This window comes from Ylistrum balloti, unplaced genomic scaffold (assembly GCF_031769215.1).
Source record: "Ylistrum balloti isolate Yb309-2 unplaced genomic scaffold, AGI_CSIRO_Ybal_v1 Utg370568, whole genome shotgun sequence".
Classification (NCBI taxonomy): domain Eukaryota; kingdom Metazoa; phylum Mollusca; class Bivalvia; order Pectinida; family Pectinidae; genus Ylistrum; species Ylistrum balloti.
Genome location: NW_026782356.1, coordinates 600,192 through 618,203, shown reverse-complemented (window position 1 = coordinate 618,203; position 18,012 = coordinate 600,192). Strand labels below are relative to the sequence as shown.

The 18,012-nt window shown below is 36.7% G+C and overlaps 2 protein-coding genes across 2 annotated transcripts in view; one reads left to right on the top strand and one right to left on the bottom strand.

The window, feature by feature from the left end:
• The window catches only part of LOC132556411 (deleted in malignant brain tumors 1 protein-like), a 28,663-nt gene extending 23,060 nt beyond the window's left edge, over positions 1 to 5,603 (bottom strand). The window contains exons 1-8 of the mRNA XM_060220824.1: positions 5,522 to 5,603; positions 5,176 to 5,249; positions 3,908 to 4,042; positions 2,966 to 3,147; positions 2,190 to 2,372; positions 1,409 to 1,870; positions 382 to 597; positions 7 to 125 (exon numbers count right to left, since the gene is read on the bottom strand). Coding sequence (XP_060076807.1) covers positions 7 to 125; positions 382 to 597; positions 1,409 to 1,870; positions 2,190 to 2,372; positions 2,966 to 3,147; positions 3,908 to 4,042; positions 5,176 to 5,249; positions 5,522 to 5,590 — 1,440 coding nt within the window. The 5' untranslated portion in view covers positions 5,591 to 5,603. The remainder of the gene's footprint in view (positions 1 to 6; positions 126 to 381; positions 598 to 1,408; positions 1,871 to 2,189; positions 2,373 to 2,965; positions 3,148 to 3,907; positions 4,043 to 5,175; positions 5,250 to 5,521) is intronic.
• A 1,216-nt stretch (positions 5,604 to 6,819) lies between these two features.
• Positions 6,820 to 17,810, top strand: LOC132556410 (uncharacterized). The gene is made up of 13 exons (XM_060220823.1): positions 6,820 to 6,921; positions 7,699 to 7,784; positions 10,058 to 10,201; positions 12,241 to 12,422; positions 12,628 to 12,804; positions 13,285 to 13,509; positions 14,361 to 14,570; positions 14,973 to 15,091; positions 15,825 to 15,957; positions 16,327 to 16,387; positions 16,574 to 16,644; positions 16,902 to 16,990; positions 17,631 to 17,810. The coding sequence occupies exons 1-13, from the start codon at positions 6,820 to 6,822 to the stop codon at positions 17,784 to 17,786; spliced, it is 1,755 nt and encodes a 584-aa protein (XP_060076806.1). The 3' UTR covers positions 17,787 to 17,810.
• The last annotated feature ends 202 nt before the right edge of the window (positions 17,811 to 18,012 follow it).

The window sequence follows — 18,012 nt, the reverse complement described above, 5'->3', positions numbered from 1 at the left end:
TTTTACCTTATTTGGGTGGGTTGATGGGTTAGTTCTGTCAGAATCAGTCCAATTCTGACAGCGTGTACCTTTGATTGTCATATCCATGTTTCCGCGGTAACTTGCTCCATTTCCATCATAACAGTCTGTCAAATTCAAAATCAACTTTATGAATAGATTCTTCAAACAAATCAAATCCTGACATAAATAAGAGGCCTGGTGGGCCTGTATTGTTACTGAGAAGAACACTTCAGATGCTTTGCCTTATTTTACAAATCATTCAGAAAAAAATGGCATCATTATCTATCAAAATTTTATAAGTTTATTACAACATGGAGTAAATATGGATTAAGAAAACTGTTGTGGAAGTACTACACCAGAGATCCTGATATTAACACTTACCTACATCATTGCTTCGGACTGCAGCAACTCTACTTTTTGGTTTTTCACAAATGTAATTAAAGCCAGTTCGCCTCTTACAAGGCACATTGTCCCAGTAGTAGTAATCCAGTAGCTGTTTAATGGATCCATCAGGTCGGTCATACAAGTTATTCAATGCCATACAGTACTCCTTCTTGCCACGAGATGGTTCTTTCTGTTCCAGTGTCGGTACCCAACCTGCAATGTGTTTTAATGATGATACATAATTGTCTATCTTTACTGTGACATGAAAGTCTCTTTGATTAACCTGCACATAAAGTAAACTCACTGTACAATAACAATTCAGTTTTGATTACTGTGTATATATAGGTAAACTTTTATCACAATTTAACTTTTGCATATTTCATCTTTTTTCAATAACACAAAAACAAAAGGTAGTCAAAATAAAGATATTAAATTTGAAACATTTTTTTTAATGCAATTCAGTGCGAAAATAAACCATTTTATGTGAGGGTGAAAATAACCTTGGATGAATGTTTAAAGTGAAAATAAAAGGTGTGTTATAAATTTTGAATTGAAAGCTGAAATATATGTGTTCATTTATGTTTAGTTTAAAGGGCAAACATAACAAGGAAAGACAATCAAAGGGTAAATGTTTCCCCAATAAACAATATTTGCATAATTAAATAATGAATTTAAAGAAGTAACTTTTCTTTAGGCAGCATTACCCTACAACATATGAAACAGGTAATAAATCAATAGAAATAAGACTTCAATTTGGAGAAATCAGCTTCTAAATATAACTGCTTAAAAAATCACACTTTTAATCTGTTTTAGTATTTTGACAGTCAAATGCGCTTCAAGATGATTGAAGTCTGGTCACAGCCGATACACAGTAATTCACTATTGATTCAGGAATTCATGTGAAATGTCTATTCTTTAAGCCTTGAATCGTAGAATTAAAATTTGAACAAAATTCTTACTCAACATTTACTGTACCAGTATTTTGTTAAGGCCTCAAACTACAACATAAGATTACATTTCATACCTGGAAACCATTTTTTGTAAACCATTTTAATCCTTTTCATTTTCAAGCCACCTTGCTTCTTCTTCATTCTGGCATTCCTCTTTGATCTCCTTTTATTTTTGTTCCGTCTTTTTGTTTGTTTGTTATTGCCCCTACTACCAGGTCTACCAGGTCTACCAGGTCTACCAGGCCGACCTTGCTGCGTTCTTGGCATACCAGGGTCTTCTCTTTCGTTCTCCATCTGTCTTTTTGGCCCAGGCCTTGGCCGAGGTCTTGGTCGTGGACGTCTGCCTGGTCTTTGAGTTGTAGTTGGTTGTGGTCCCCTGGTGCTGCCGGTCTTTTTAGGTTTCTTTGGTTTCTTCGGCTTTTTGGGTTTATTTGGTCCCTTGGGCTTGTTTTCTTGGGATGTGCTGGATCGCATGTGTTTTTCCCAATACCATTTACCCCTGTGTATTTTACCACCAATCAGCCACACATCTGAATCTAAAATTGAAAACACAATTACTGGATGTAGCCTATATGTTCCACTGACCTGGTATTTACATGAAAAAGGAGAATGAACATCACAATGTCAGGTAGGAGAGAAAAGTATGATATTCTCTTTCTAAGCTCCCTCTATGTCTAACTTTTATTCTGGATTTCTCCTGTGAAATCCATTGTTATCTAAAACCATCAAGTTGTGACTGACCAAACAAAGAAGAGAATTTTGATGATGCAATTACCTTCCATGACCAATTTTTGAGTCGTATTTATATTGTTATTACTACAACAAATGATTAAATGAAAAAGGCAGAGACATTACCTGGATACAGTAGCTGTAGTGTGTTAGACAGAAAGTGGTTCTCTTCTTCTGTCTCTATGTTGACAAGGTGACCTCCTGTCCTAGCACACTTACTCAGCACCTGTTTCGTTGTCTTCACAGGCTTTTTCGGACTAATGAACTGGTAACAGGAATCAGGACCTGCTATCCAGCCATCTTCACATCCTAAAACATAACTTTAAATGTAACATCCTTTTTCATCATTAACAATAGCGTGTTACTATAGAGACGTACAAAGCAATTTATACAACAGTGCTCTTTTTATACACAAGTGTGAAGATATTAAGAATGTATCATTGTCAAAACTTTTCTGATGTTATAATATTTACAACAATCTCAATTAATTGAAAATATCTTTTCCTTATTGTTATTATGTAATCTTTACTTTATCAATGAAATTTTTTATGTACCTAAAACACTTTATGTCTACACATGACAACCTTGTGTTATGTCTACACATGACAACCCTGTGTTATGTCTACACATGACATATCTGTGTCATGTCTACACATGACAACCCTGTGTTATGTCTACAGATGATATATGTGTTATGTTTATCCTTGACAACCCTGTGTTATGTCTACACATGAAATACCTGTATTATGTCTACACATGACATAACTGTGTTCTGTGTTATGCCTACATATGACATATATGTGTTGTATCTACACATGACAACCCTGTGTTATGTCTACACATGAAATACCTATATTATGTCTACACATGACATAACTGTGTTATGTCTACACATGACATACCTGTGTTATGTCTACACATAACAGATGCTGCTTCAGTTACAGGACAAAAGTTAATGGCACCATATTGACATTCCTGCACCATGCCCTCATAACCCATACAGTTTATATTGTTCATCAATATATCATCATCAGTCCATCCTGCTGTGCCGTAAGTTGTCTCCTCCAAGGCTGCTAGGGCACCTCTGTAATTGTATACAGGAGACAGTACATAAAAGCAATGACTGGTGCATTAGTTGTCATTATTACTAAATTATTTCTTAATTGTGATGTGTAAAAAACTCTCAATCAAGAGCTAACCCTCAATTGAATATAAAAAACTAATATAAATATATATGTGTCTCAGCATTGGCTCTTGATGATCTTCATTGGTTATTTCAATTAGTAAAACCAGTACAAACTTCAAAATTTAAAACCAGAAAATGACACTGGTGGCCCTCTTGAATATCAGATGAAACTAGAAATTTGGCACAAAATTTCACGAAACATACTGATGAAAACACACGTCAATACACTGTAATCAAAATGGTTGCTAAGGGGCATTTCGAATATATAACTGCTCAAAATCCGACTTACATTAGTAGGACGAAAACTGAGAATCAGTTTTAAGATCTTTTCGGAAGCTGTTGGGAAATAACACTAAGTTTAATTGTTAAAACCCAAAATGGTCGTTGGCGGCCATCTTGAGTATTCTGTTGACTAAGGCTTCACAGGCCACTTATTACTGAACTCGTCGCTTACGCTTCAAGAAAGTTCTTTCAGTGTTGTTTTTTTTAGAAATTACGACAACCAAAGACAAAAACTATTACGACAACCAAAGACAAAAAGTGATTTTAAAAGTACACATTCACCAATGCCTATCATGCACTGGCATAAGTAAAAATGTAGTGAAGCAAAATCGCATGGTGTTCTACGATAGCTATCAGACAGAAATGGTTTCGTTACCTTTTGAAACCGAGTTGTTGACAGACGACTTTGGCGTCACTGAGGTCCCAATCGTCATTACAGACGACACCCCACGTGCCTCCACGATACACCTCCACCAGGCCCGCGTTCACTCTCTGTGACGTACCTCCGAGTCTGCGACAAACATAGAAAACGATGGTCGGGCTTTTTTTCGCAAATTTTAATATATATAAAACAAGCTTTTACATAAGCTCACGAGAAAAGGAGTAAGAAAATCAAATGCCGTGTAATTTGACCAATGGATCTTTGTCATAATAAATAAAGTACGTTCTGCTCCGTTCGGGTTTAACTCATTCACCCTTGTAATCTCAACTGTTATATGGATGGTTGGCCAAGAGTAGGGATAAAACAGTAGGAAAACCGATCTCAGTTTTGGTTTCTAAAAATATATCCCCGATTTTCTGCAGCCCAAGTTCCACTTCCTTACAAGTACACTCTTAACAATACACTTTTATTATCCATTTTCCTGTTTCTTAGAACCCACTATGTGATGGGATTCTCCTAGTTAACAGGATGTGTCTTATTGGACACGCCTCTATCAGTAGATTTTCAGTCATGCTCGTATATATTATTGTCACCTTACTTGTTTTACTTTCAAGAGACAAAGCTGATCTTACGTCGAATCATAGAATCATAGAAAAACGACCGTTCATGTCAAAAATGAGATATACTAACGCCCAGGTATTGCACTCTGCCGCTTTAAATGCTTGCGCGTTGCACTCTACCGCTTTAAATGCTAACGCGTTTCATTCTACCGCGTTCAATGCTTACGCGTTTCATTCTAACGCGATGAAAATGTTTTGTACACGTCAGCAATGAATGCGTTAAAAGTATGTTTATCGCGATAGTGTACCTTTTTTTCCCATGAACCAGGATAAAGATACTGCTTATGTAAAAATAAGAGTCCAGGTTTTCAATGACAATTTGTTGTTATTGAACGAAAATAAAAAAGAACAACTCACTTTAATTGCGATAGGATAATTGTATAAATGAACGTGAGTATTTTTGAGGAAGTTCATTGACTGCTTCGACCAAAAAATACAACTACAACGTCCTTTTTAGGTAAATACCCTTTTAGACAAGGTATTTAAAAAATCATTAGATTTTCATATACATCACTGTTATGAAGTATATAAACAACTTTGCTCCTCGGATAAATGAGAGCTTAGATTGTCATACAAGTCCATACAAAAAATAATGATACAAATTGTGTAGTTAAAGAATGGCTTCCCATGGTACCGACTGACCTCACTCGCTGACCACTTTTCGGTGCACGGATGTCCACATTGGCTGACCGACCGCCTGTCGACCCGGTCTGTTGCTGAATGAAACAAAATAAGTTCTAAGTAGAATAAATCTTATATCTATATAAAAAAAAAAAATGCGTAAATTTTCATCCTCGACAGAACTTCGAAATGGCAATGAAATGTAATACCCAGAAATTATCAGAAGGCGTCCTGTAAAATATGACGCTGCCCGACAAATTTTCAAAACTACATTACCTGAAGTGAAATTACATCAAGACTATTACTACCACTTACCAATAGTAGTTATGTCTTATATAACATATAGATATTGTAACACCTGTATTACCTTATTCCTTCTGCCATCACAGTGCCCAATGCTTAACAAAGCTAAAACCAACCAGAGATTCAGTTCCATCTTCACAGCCTCCTCGTTACCACGAGGCCTTGCACCGAAATAAACAAACTCACTTAGAAGTCGTAGGTCATTCGTCCTCCCGGAACATGATAGTGTCCGTGATTTTGAGGGGCCAGACCACTTAGTAGCTGCTAGCTACAACACACACTTGTTGAAATATATCTGAATTTCAATTACGTAAAAACTTTTATCACCATATATGTTTTCAACAATTACACTGTTCCCGTGACTTTTATAGATTTATTAAGTATAATTTCGGGAAATGCTTTCAATTGACGGTGCCCCCATCTGTCCCCCTCTGTGTGCTGCTGTTGTTGAAACTGAAATCCGGAAGTTTTTGCGGTATATAGAGATTAGAGTGTGTTAAGTAGGTCACATCTAACTCCGGGAGTTAAGCTCTAAAATGACTAATTAGTGGAGTGTCATCCTGTGTGGCCTATGTATTCTTACATGATGGATGTAACATTTTGAAGTATATGTGTACGTGACAGCAGCATTATATCATCGTAATTAAATTGTTTAGTGAGTTGATAATCAAAACACGATTTTCGACATTTCGTAGAATAGTGCTCTCTTTTCTCTGCACTTGGTATATATGTAATGTGTATGTTAGAGCCAAATAGGACTAGTGAGAAAAGGCCTGATTTCTATTTACCTAATTTATCAAAAATGTTTTGATAAAATGGTTAAAAAGAATTTTTATCGTAATTAGTAGATCTTTCCATGTCAAATTAACGAAAAATTCGTCGCGCTTTTAGCTAGCGTTTGGACATTTCTAAGACTCACGAAAAGGAGGCATAGAACGAATGTAAGATGCTTTAATTTAATTTTAAAACAAAAATTACACGGGAGGTCAGTATCTATTCCTCTTTGGGCCTCGATCTATGGCAGCAGCGGTCTCGACCAGAAATAATTGCTCATTTTTTCTTCTGCTTTTTGTTCTGGACCGAATCTGTCCAGCACGCGCGGGTGGATATGTGTAAGCCTTAGTGAATGATAGTGAAAGATAACTCGTCCACTGAAAGGCCGAAAGGCGGTAACAGTGGACGCAAAACCCTTTAAATAAATATAAAAAAAATATGAGAGATAGAACAGATCGATAATTATATCTGAGTAAGATAAACAAACTATCAACTTCCCGGGTGGTTTGTTTGACCCATTTTGATAGCTGATGTGTCATCACAGTTATCTGTTACTAGTCACACGGAAGATGACTTAGGTGTACAATAATGTTTACCACAGTGGCGGTTGTGGTCACTGTCATTATGCTGTTCCCACTGGCGACGGTGTATGGACTTATCATTCCTTTCGGAGAAGGCCTTGTCAAAAGTGTAAGTTAAGTAGCAACAGAAACTTCAGGTTACCGTGGTTAATTGTAAACCGGAAACGAAATCAGGAGTACACATATAAGGTGGAACATCTGTGACTTTGTTGTGTCACAGTACTAACTAGAGACCCAGTTGAATACCGGTGACTTCTCAATGGTTTATTACCCATGTAATCCTACCTTCAGTACAACCTGAGCTGAGATCAGCATACAAAATTCACTCTAAAGACATGATTTCTTATCAGAAATTCCTCATTTCTGTTTATTTCCCCGGATCGAAAGATCAGAGACAAATTGTGTTTGCGCTGTCTGTTGTCAACTGTAAGTTTTATAGCTTTCATATTTTGGCATGTGTATTCCTGTAGACAATAACTTTTCCGGTGGTACCAAAATTTTTGACCGTGTGACATTGACCGTGACCTTTGACCTATATTTGAAAGTAAAAAAGCATTACCACAATTAACACATAGGTGTTACACAAAATGTCCATGCAATAAGCACATGTCTTACACAGTACAGTTTTAATGTCCCGCTGCAGAATTTTGGCGATAGTCACTTTCCCGATTTCATAATTTGTATTTTTATTTCTTTTGGCGATTGGACATTGGCATCATGTGTCATTTTCATGGTTGAAAGTGTCACTTACTGTGCAACAAGTGACTTCGGTGTATCATTTCCGTGTATTGAAAGTACTACTTAATGTACCACATTGTAACTTCCATGTGTCACGTCCACATGTAAAGTTCTGTTCAAACACAATCATCATTACATTTAACCATAGGAAGTATCCAGCTCCGATGTCCTTAATACTAGGAAGAAGCATGTCGACCCGGTCCTTTCCGAGCCGGTCAGTGGTCAGAGGATAAGGTAGGTCATTTCAGTATTGTGTAAGCACTAAAACTTTTCTCTGAAATGATAAACATTTAACACCGCTTAATTGATCCTTCTTTGAGTGAATATCACATGGGATCACTTTTCTAATCAATTATTTCGTTTTTAATTAACTATTAATAGTTAGCATATAAGTTAATTAAATTATTCAAAATTGTGCTAGACATAAGTCAGATGTTTCATCATCATGTGTCTCCCAGAATTAATATATCATTGACATCTACTGTGAACAATTATGTATTGACCAGTGGTCAGAGTTGCTGGTCTACTACACATGTTCGTGTATTAGTTCGTTCCCTGGCTATATAAGTCATTACCTGAGGCCTATCTAAGCAGTCTGTATGAAGGTCAGTGTAATCTTGTTGTAAACAGCCGAATCTATTGTCATTTATATGTGCAAGACCATGTCCATATCTCATGTATTATTCAATCCTTGTTTAACTGTTAGCAAATGTGTAATATTACTTTATCAGTTAATTAACAATTTTAGTATTAAAACGAACACATTTCTTGCCAGTATGTATTGGTTTCTGAAGGGAGGCCAGACAAGAGAGAGGCTTGTCTCCACTGGTGGGACACCCGCTCGCTCGAGCTTTTGCCCGAGCATGAACATATCCACTTCTGAAATTCAACACGTTTTCATTTTATTAATACTTAACAAAAACTACGAGATGCTATTTGAGCCAATAGAACACGCTTTACGTTGCATAGTACGAAAGACATGTGTAACTTTCCGCGGGATGATCATGCGATAGGATACTTACGGCGTCCATACATGGGCATTTCACATTTAGTATGTTACGAAAAGTTTGGTATCCAACATGTCGCATAAGGCATTTAACATATCAAATAAAGCAGCATCTCGCATCATAAGCATTTAGCATATAATGACTTTAGTACCAGAATTCCACATAAGGCACCAAGCATGCCATATAAAGGTACCCAGCATTCCACATGACGGTACCCAGCATTCTATGTAAAGGTTCCCAGCATTATACACATATAGATACCCAGCATTCTATATAAAGGTACCCAGCATTCTATATAAAGGTACCCAGCATTCCACATGAAGGCACCCAGCATTACACATAAAGTTACCCAGCATTATACACATAAAGGTACCCAGCATTCTATATAAAGGTACCCAGCATTCAACATGAAGGTTCCCAGCATTCCACATAAAGATACCCAGCATTCTATATAAAGGTACCCAGCATTCTATATAAAGGTACCCAGCATTCAACATGAAGGTTCCCAGCATTCCACATGACGGTACCCAGCATTCCACATAAAGGTTCCCAGCATTATACACATAAAGGTACCCAGCATTCTATATAAAGGTACCCAGCATTCAACATGAAGGTTCCCAGCATTCCATATAAAGATTATAAAGAATATCAGATTATGAACCATTTAACATGTCATATATTGGCACTACATTTACAAACTGACACCTTTACCAATGGAAAAACTTGTGTTACATGTTACATGCCAGATGGAAAATGCCACTGAAAAATCCTGCATGCCTCATGCGAAATACTTATGCGAGTATGCAAATGTTCCACTGGCACTTGGATGCAAACACATGCACCCAGCATTCCATATAAATGTTCCCAGCATTCAACATAAAGTTACCCAGCATTCCATATAAAGGTACCCAGCATTCAACATGAAGGTTCCCAGCATTCAACATAAACTACATTTACAAACTGACACCTTTACCAATTGAAAAACCTGTGTTATATGTTACATGCCAGATGCAAAATGCTTACTGAAAAATCCTGCATGCCTCATGCGAAATACTTATGCGAGTATGCTAATGTTCCACTGGCACTTGGATGCAAACCATTGTCTTCATGTACAGATGCTTGCATGAAATGAAAATCATCATTATCGTGAAGATTTGAATAATAAATACAAATTCAGAAAAAATGGTCATTGTGTAAAACATAAGAAGTTGTATTGTTCGACATGCTAAAAATACGCTAAGTTCTTTAGGCTGGTAGTAAAACGAAATGCGAATTGCATAAAACGAAGAACTTTATGGGGAATGTTTATCTAGAAATGTTTTATGACCAAATATTACCAATACTAACTGCGAATAGTAAGTTTATATATATTTGCAATTGAATCTTGATCACTACAATATCCAGATGATATCGCGAGTGTAGTTCGTCGATGATAAAAAAATATGTCGTAACGTCTTTTCATTTGTACTTAATGCACATAATTTTTCATAAATGTTGCAGACTTGGTAACTATGGTGATGGTCCACGTGACATAGGGCGTGGAATACTTGAGGTGTACAGGGCAGGGAGGTGGGGTATCGTTTGCGATGACAACTGGCGGTTACCAAATGCACATGTGGCCTGCAAGGAACTGGGCTTTAAACAGTAAGTGAAATAACAGTAATACATATTTGCTGACACAATTATACATTATTCTCATTGATTTGTCGGAGTTTGGAACTCATAGTCAATTTGATTCATTTCAATTCCCTCGTTGCTTGATATTTTAACTGCCTGCCAAATGCAATAAGTAGGTATTATTATTATGTCGTCGGCGCCGTCGTCCGCACAAAGGTATTTTCGCGATAAATTGAGAACACTTTGGCCGATCAACTTCAAATTCCATACAGTGCTTCCTTACCTTACCAAAAGTGTTTCGTGGGTTTGCTTTTGAGGTTTGAAGTTCACTCAAACTTCATACAGTGCTTCCTTACCAAAGGGGCTTGCTTGGGATTGTTTTTCAGGTTCAAGGGTCAAATATCAAGGTCATTGTTATTATCAATAGAAAATTTGTTTCCGTACAATAGCCTAATCAAAGGTACTTGCTTGGAACTGCTTTTCAGGTCAAAAGATCAAAGGTTAAGGTCATTTCAGCTGCGAAAAAGAAATTGGTTTTGTGTGATTACTTCAGTTTTCTTTGGACAATTAGACTCAAACTTCATACAATGCTTCTTAACCAAAGGGAATTGTTTGAAATTGCTTTTCATGTGGGTTGTTCCTGTTCTTGCCGTATTTGAAGCAAATTAGTTTTTTTCTAATTCTAATTTTGCGTAGGCGACACATCCACTTCCGTGTCAATGCAAATTTTCACATCATACTTATTCTTAGTACCAAATGAAATGAATTATTCCAAATTTTTTTCTGAGATAAGACAAAAAAGGGCGAGAGGGGTAGGTGAGGATCAGTCACTGTAAATGGAGGAAAATAAAATAGAAATACACTGTACAAAAAAAAAAAAAAAACAAAAACAAAACAAAAACAAAAACAAAATAAAAACAAAAACAAAATAAAAAAAACAACAACGGAACCGCAATCATAATCTAAACTCAAATTCAATAGAGCAAGATATGGACAAAAGAAATATTTACAAGGAGACTCATGAAAAAAGGTACGAGGAGAATAAGACCACGTGTTCCGGAAGAGTAAATGTTTTTTCTTCATCGAAGGCACCCGCTATGTAAACCTTGGTCAACGCAAGTAAGCAATGTCACATTCTCAAATGAGGACAAGGTTTACAACCATGGAACCAACAGGCAAACTTACGAGCACCGAACAGCTTCATATCGCACGAAGAAATGACGACCGTAAAACTTCCCCATAATTTTCGCCAACCTGTGTCTTTTGAAACCCTCTGTAACGACCTTGTCCGTCAGTTGACGTCTTGCATGAAAATCGTGAAAATGGGAACAGGTCATGGTCATCGAATATCGAGTCACCTGCACCATGAGTTGGGGATGAAGGGGTGATGTTTTCTAGAAGTGGAAAATTCACAATAGGGAAAGCTGTCTATGTTGGTTTCGTTGAAGGAAAAGCTCGAGATAAACGGCTAACGTAGAACGGTCTCTCGTGTCTTTAATTTCCGATTCTATTGGGTCTGTACGATGGACGTAGTCAATAAAACACTCTGCAGAGTTTGAAAGGAATCTGGGTCACAAAAAGACACGGCAGACTCACAACTCAGTGTTTCGAGGGATATGCAGGTCGATAAGTATATGGGGAAGTTTTATATATTGATCTCATTGAGAAACATTCTATTTCTCTGTGAGATATAAAGTTGGACGTGTTTACTGATCGAATGTATACCACTTGATTCCATTGTTGGTTACCTTATTGTTCTCACGTCTGAGCGTGGTATCACTTGTTTGGATTGACTAAGATTTACATGGCAGGCGCTGTCTATGAAGCAGAAGGCAGTTATCCTTCCGGAATCTTTGTCTTATTCTCCTTGTACTTTTTCAGACGACCCAATGAGTTTTCTTTTTCTTTGAAGGAGGACCGAAGGAAGTGACATACAGACCGACTTATTATCCGACCTATTGACCCGTTGTTGATTTACATATAGTACAATGGCCCGAATGATAAAAACGCATTCAAATATTGGATGATAGACAACATTTAACAGTTTCATTTTTTTGCGTTTTCAGTGGGGCACTATATGCACTTGATACCAGGAACCATTCGACCGGATCTTGGTTTGATGGTTCGTTCGTAATGGACGATGTCACGTGTCGCGGTAACGAGAGTTCCCTGCTGCAATGTGATTACAAATCACAGCACAACTGTCACGTGTTCGAGGCAGTGTCAGTAACATGTCAGCCAAATCAAGGTTAGAACATCGTATGCGAACTCTTTCTGCTCGTTTCGATTTTGTTTCATGCGTTTTTATGAGTGATGTAGTTCTACTGATAGAAGTTTTCACCCACCGAGGATCGATGTCACCTGTATGTGCAATTTTTACAGTACTTCTCACATTGCGAAATAGGTCCCTCCCTCTGGACGTGTGTATAACAAAGTCAGTGTTCCTATTTCAGGTTGTAGCAACAGCTGGGTTGCAGGGCCTAGTGGATGCTACCTTATGCAGACAAAATCACGGGTCACAGTGTTCGCGGCCGATGTAATGTGCTCAAAACTCGGAAGCTACTTAGCCAACGTCGATAGTGTTCTGGAAAATGATTTCCTCTCGACAACTTTGCAAATACTTCATCCAGGTAAATAAGTGAGAAATGTGATGTTGAATGCAGTTTTAATCGAAATGTTTCTAAGCATCCATTTGAATATTGCAATAGTTTGCATATTATGTACAATAGCCAAATTGCCTGAAATTTTCAACGAAGCTCTCGAAAACACAAGAACAGAGACCGACACGTAACACGTTCAAGAGTAACTTCAAAACTGATACAACAATTGCAAAATCTAAAAAAGGAGAGCTTGTCATGGAGATCCTTAAAAAGGTATTCATTAACCCAAGAAAATATGAATCTTGAAATACCAGGTGCTGCTTCAACGAGATGCCTAAACGACAGGCTGTCTACACAAGAAACCATACATTAGTTCTGTCACTAAAGAAACCAAGACAACATTCACTGTCATATCTATGCTTTTTTACGATGTTTAGTCGATAATAAGAACCTTTGTAGCAAATACACGGAGCTCCTAGAATAAAAGAATACTGATTTTACTTTCTCCAGATCAGAAAAATTGGATGATTGGAGGCAGGTACCAATCACATAAATGGGTTTGGAAAACATTAAGGAGAAAGAGAAAGGAGCGGAGGAAAAATGAGAAAGGGAAAAAAGATAAAGTGAAAAAGAGCAAAAAGAAGGAAGCCAAGAACCATACAAGAAACGTTCGGGCAAGACGAGACAAAAACGTATTGGAGGAAAAGGATATGGACGTAACTGTCTGGTTTCCAGGTGAATAAGTGCTATATAGTGCTCTTTGTAGGCATGGTTTAAATCATTTGTAGATCATCGTGATATATATAAGTTTATGATGACGCAACGGTTACAATGACAATCTTTTGACTTGATTGCTTTTCAACGTAGAGTCAGTGAAAACAATAACTTGAATAGTGGAAATACAAGAACATTAACATGAAATATAATGAAAATAAGCCCGGTTTATGACTGTCACAAGTGTCATAGACAAATTTATCAAAGTTAAGATTTTCTTGGCATTGTGAAGGTTATGGTAGTAAGCCTGCCAAATCTAAACAGTTCTTTATTTAAATAATTGTGTCGATTTTTCACAGCCAAAAAGTTTACTAAGTTTAAAAAAGAAAACACAAATTTAGATGTTTCGAAAATTCATGTTTTCGGAACAAGTATAAGTATAAACCAATAGGTGGAAATCAACATTGGAAAAGAAAGAGGCTGTTTATGTATTTTTTCGAATGGATTAATGTGAATTTAGCAGATATGCCATTATGGCAATATTAAAAAAGATATTTTAATGATAACTGATCTATGCAATTTCCGGATCCAATTCATTGGTCTGTGTTGTGACGTAGTTCAATATGGAATGAAACATAGTTTAAACTTAAGAAGCTGTTTACAATGAAGCCATTCTCTCAGAATGGACGTGTATTTTCTGGTTCGTTTTGTATTTTATGTACACTTTACTATTGAGCAAAGTATCATCAGAAAAAAAACCCTGACCTGTTGGGGTTTTACCCACGTAAGACGGAACAACTCAAAGAAATAGTACTTATCTGACAAACTTCGACTCTGAAGAAAACAATCATTTAAATATTCTGTTCTGTTAGGTTGGATGCCCTCCCTCATTAACCGTGAGCCCTCTTCAACACCCAAACACAACTGTATGGCTCTGTCTGACCAATACACCCATCCCAATGGTTCCGTCGCAAACGTCTCCTACTTCTACTGGAAGGCCACAGAGTGTTTTATTTCCGAAGGTCGTCTAAGTTATATATGTGAAAAATCATTACAATACACACCAGACGGAAACAGTCAGGGTAAGATGTTGACAGCTTTCCTTGTGTCATTTACGGATAAGGGGTTGCCTGTTGGGCTCTTTGTAGTTACCATGTCTTCAACTGAAAGTTCGAATGGATCGTGTGAAAATGAGTGCTGGCGTCTTTTTTTGTGTAACATTAGAACTTAATTATTTACCACATTTTGAACCATTTTGTAGAACATAACAAAGCGTGTCAGAAACTTACAAGATACTTTGCAACCGTTCCATTTATACAAGTCGTAACTGAAGTTGAAAGTTTTGTAAGTTTTTTTTTAAAATACGGCAGGTTAAGTGTCCTTTCCAGTAGGTTTAAGGTACCTCTGTTGTCCATTGAATTTTATGTCAACGACAGGAGTGCAAAGGAGTGTGGCTATTGAATTATGTGGTCACTCTGTCTTAGACTGTTACAGAGGAACAGGAGAAGGCTATCGAGGCCAAGTGAATGTCACAATAGGAGGGCTACTCTGTCAGAATTGGATGCTGTCTGCAACGAGAAATACTGGTACTGACCCCAACAAGGTCAGTATTCATGGCCATCCTATATACGTATTAACCTAATTCAAATAACATATCAAGTTTTGTCTTCTGTAATCTATATAAGTGGGTGAACGACACAACGAATAGGATAATCAGGTTATAATAAACTTATTCTGTTTTGAAAATTTTCAATTTTCGTATTCGGTAATATCCTATTTGAATAAGTTTCTTGAGTTTTGTTTATAACATCATGACAGCCTCGGAAACAAGGTTTTCAAAAGTGTTGACTTATTGGCGTAGTAACATCTTTACGTGCCAAAAACTTACCCAAGGTTACGTGCGTCACTTAATGTATTTTCTCTTGTAACGTTAGGATTAGCAATAATGTATAGAATAATAATCAGTGATATGGATGCATCCGTTCTTGTGCTAATTTACTTTGTGGCACCTGTTGTTCCAAAATGTGTGATCATCAAATTACTTTTTCGGTCAAGCGCCAAGTAATTCTGTAACCATTTGTTACGCTATATAAAGAAGAGTTTGTCCACATCAGTCCGTTTGATACATGAAAATATCTAAGTTACGTAGATATATGTCAAGGTAAGCAATTTGCAACAAAAAGTGAAAATGTGTTGCTGTCGTATCGATGAATAATTATAGTCGCGAATGTGACCGGGATGTTTCGTTATTGTCCTTAAATACCAAATTTTGCAACTTCGGCGGAATATCATTTAAGGTAACATGACGACATACTTTGGATGGATTGCCTTTGTAGGGTCTTGGTGATCACAATTGGTGTAGAAACCCGGACAATGACGTCAGACCTTGGTGCTGGACAAACGTCAACGCGGACGAGTTTGCATATTGTGGCATAGCGCAATGTCACACAAATCAGACATCCAAATCACGTGAGGTTCTCGTGGCTTATAACAAGTATTAGCACTTAATTCTGGAGCAACAAGAAGGACCCGATCAAACATTTGCTGGATACAGACGCATTCCCATTTGGTTGATGAATATTTCCCCCATCTTTGAAAAGAACTGTATTATATAACCTTGCAAACACATGTGGCTATATGTATTTATGAAATTTAGGCGTAACTCAATTGTTACATTATTTGAAATCATTCTGGGGAATATTTCCTAAAGAAGCAGCGATATCATTGACCTTTAACACAATTTAGGACGTAAAGAAATGTAATCTCATTCAGGTACCACTAGACTTGCTCTTGTCCCCTTGTAAATATAGATTTAGTTTAACCATTCCTATATTTTAGGACCAGCAGTACAAGAATGTCCAAGCGGTCATTTCCACTGTCACAAGGGAAAACAGGGGAGGTAAACTTTCTTCAATTTCTCAATTATCTAGAGATTAAGTTAACTTTTTAATGTAATAGCGTCAGTTCAGTTATAATATAATTTTATGTAACAACTCAAGTTATGTCTACACCATAAGATTGGTTAAGGTATCATTGTTTCAAATCAAAACATTATATATATAAATAATGCATTTCTATTTCAAAGGTGTATACCGTCCGTGTTCCAGTGTGACGGAGAAGTAGACTGTGACCAATCTGAAGACGAGACTGGGTGTAGTAATTATACTTTTATTGATGTTTTTGATACTTCAGGTTCTTGGTATCGTCAAAAAGTGTGGTATAATATCAGATAGAAGTCAGTAAGTATGTTGTTACTTTCATACACTGTGAGACTATAAAAGATTATCAGGATGTTTTATCTAGCGTCCCAAAGTGTCATTTACATCTAGTGCAAAGAGTGACACAAATACTCACGTACGACATGATTTTTACGACTTCATTCATAAACAGTTCAAATGTGTTCTCTATTACAGGTTATATTTTACCAAAGTTCAGCAAGACTGAAAACGTGTCGACCACAGCCCTAGTCCGACAGACATTTGGCACAATCCCTGTCGAACTTGTAAGTCAAAGTGTTGCTCCAATCTTTGCAGTCATTTGTACGCTTGATATGGTAACAGTATATTTAGATATGACGTACCAGTTCATGATAAATAATATAAAAAATATCAGTTTCCCAACTACGGCTAATAACGTATGCTTCTTAGCAAAAATATTGAAAGAGACGTTTGAAAATATATCTTTGCAAATTTGTATACCGTTACATATCAGTAGTTGAGGAAGTGGTGTGGCGGACAGGCTGGTAGAAGGTGACAGGCATGTTGTAACGTCACATTACTAATTAACAACAGAGGTAGGACAGTTCTTTGTCGTACCGTCTATATCAGTTTACTACTTTAATGATATTGTGTGGTCTATCGTGTTGTATATATATATATATAGATACTTATATCATGTAAACATATCATAACATGTTAATTTCAAATGATTCAGTTCTTACAATGTTTTAATTCGTTATTTCCTATACTGTTTTTAATTCAAATTTTGTGTTCAATTGTGCTTTTTTACTTTGTGACTTTAATACAATTCTTCTTACGCATTATTTTGAAACGGTAATTAAATATTGAAAAGTTGTATGAGATAGAATTCACTATTTATTGATTTAACATTAGATAATATGATATTTTTTCTTATATTTTTAGTGTGCTAAATTTTGCTTCGAAGAAAAGAAGTTTGCGTGTAAATCATTCACGTTTCGGAAAGTATGGAAATATTGCTACCTGTCGTCAGAGAATTTTAGCGTGGACAGCTGGACGTCCGATGCCGAATACGATTTATACGTACTAGGAACCACGTGACACGTTAAGAAGCGTATCCGATCGTCAAGGACATTAACTATACATCTGACATCGTCGACAAACAAGTCATCAGTCATATGTTCAAGGATTTTTTCAAACTTGAAAAAAGGTTGTGAAGAGACTGTCGAAACTTTTTTGCATTTCTTATGATAGAGAACAGGAAAACCCAGGTATATTGCGAGATTTTTAGGGGTATCCTTTCTCGTTTGAGAATTATGATGTTATA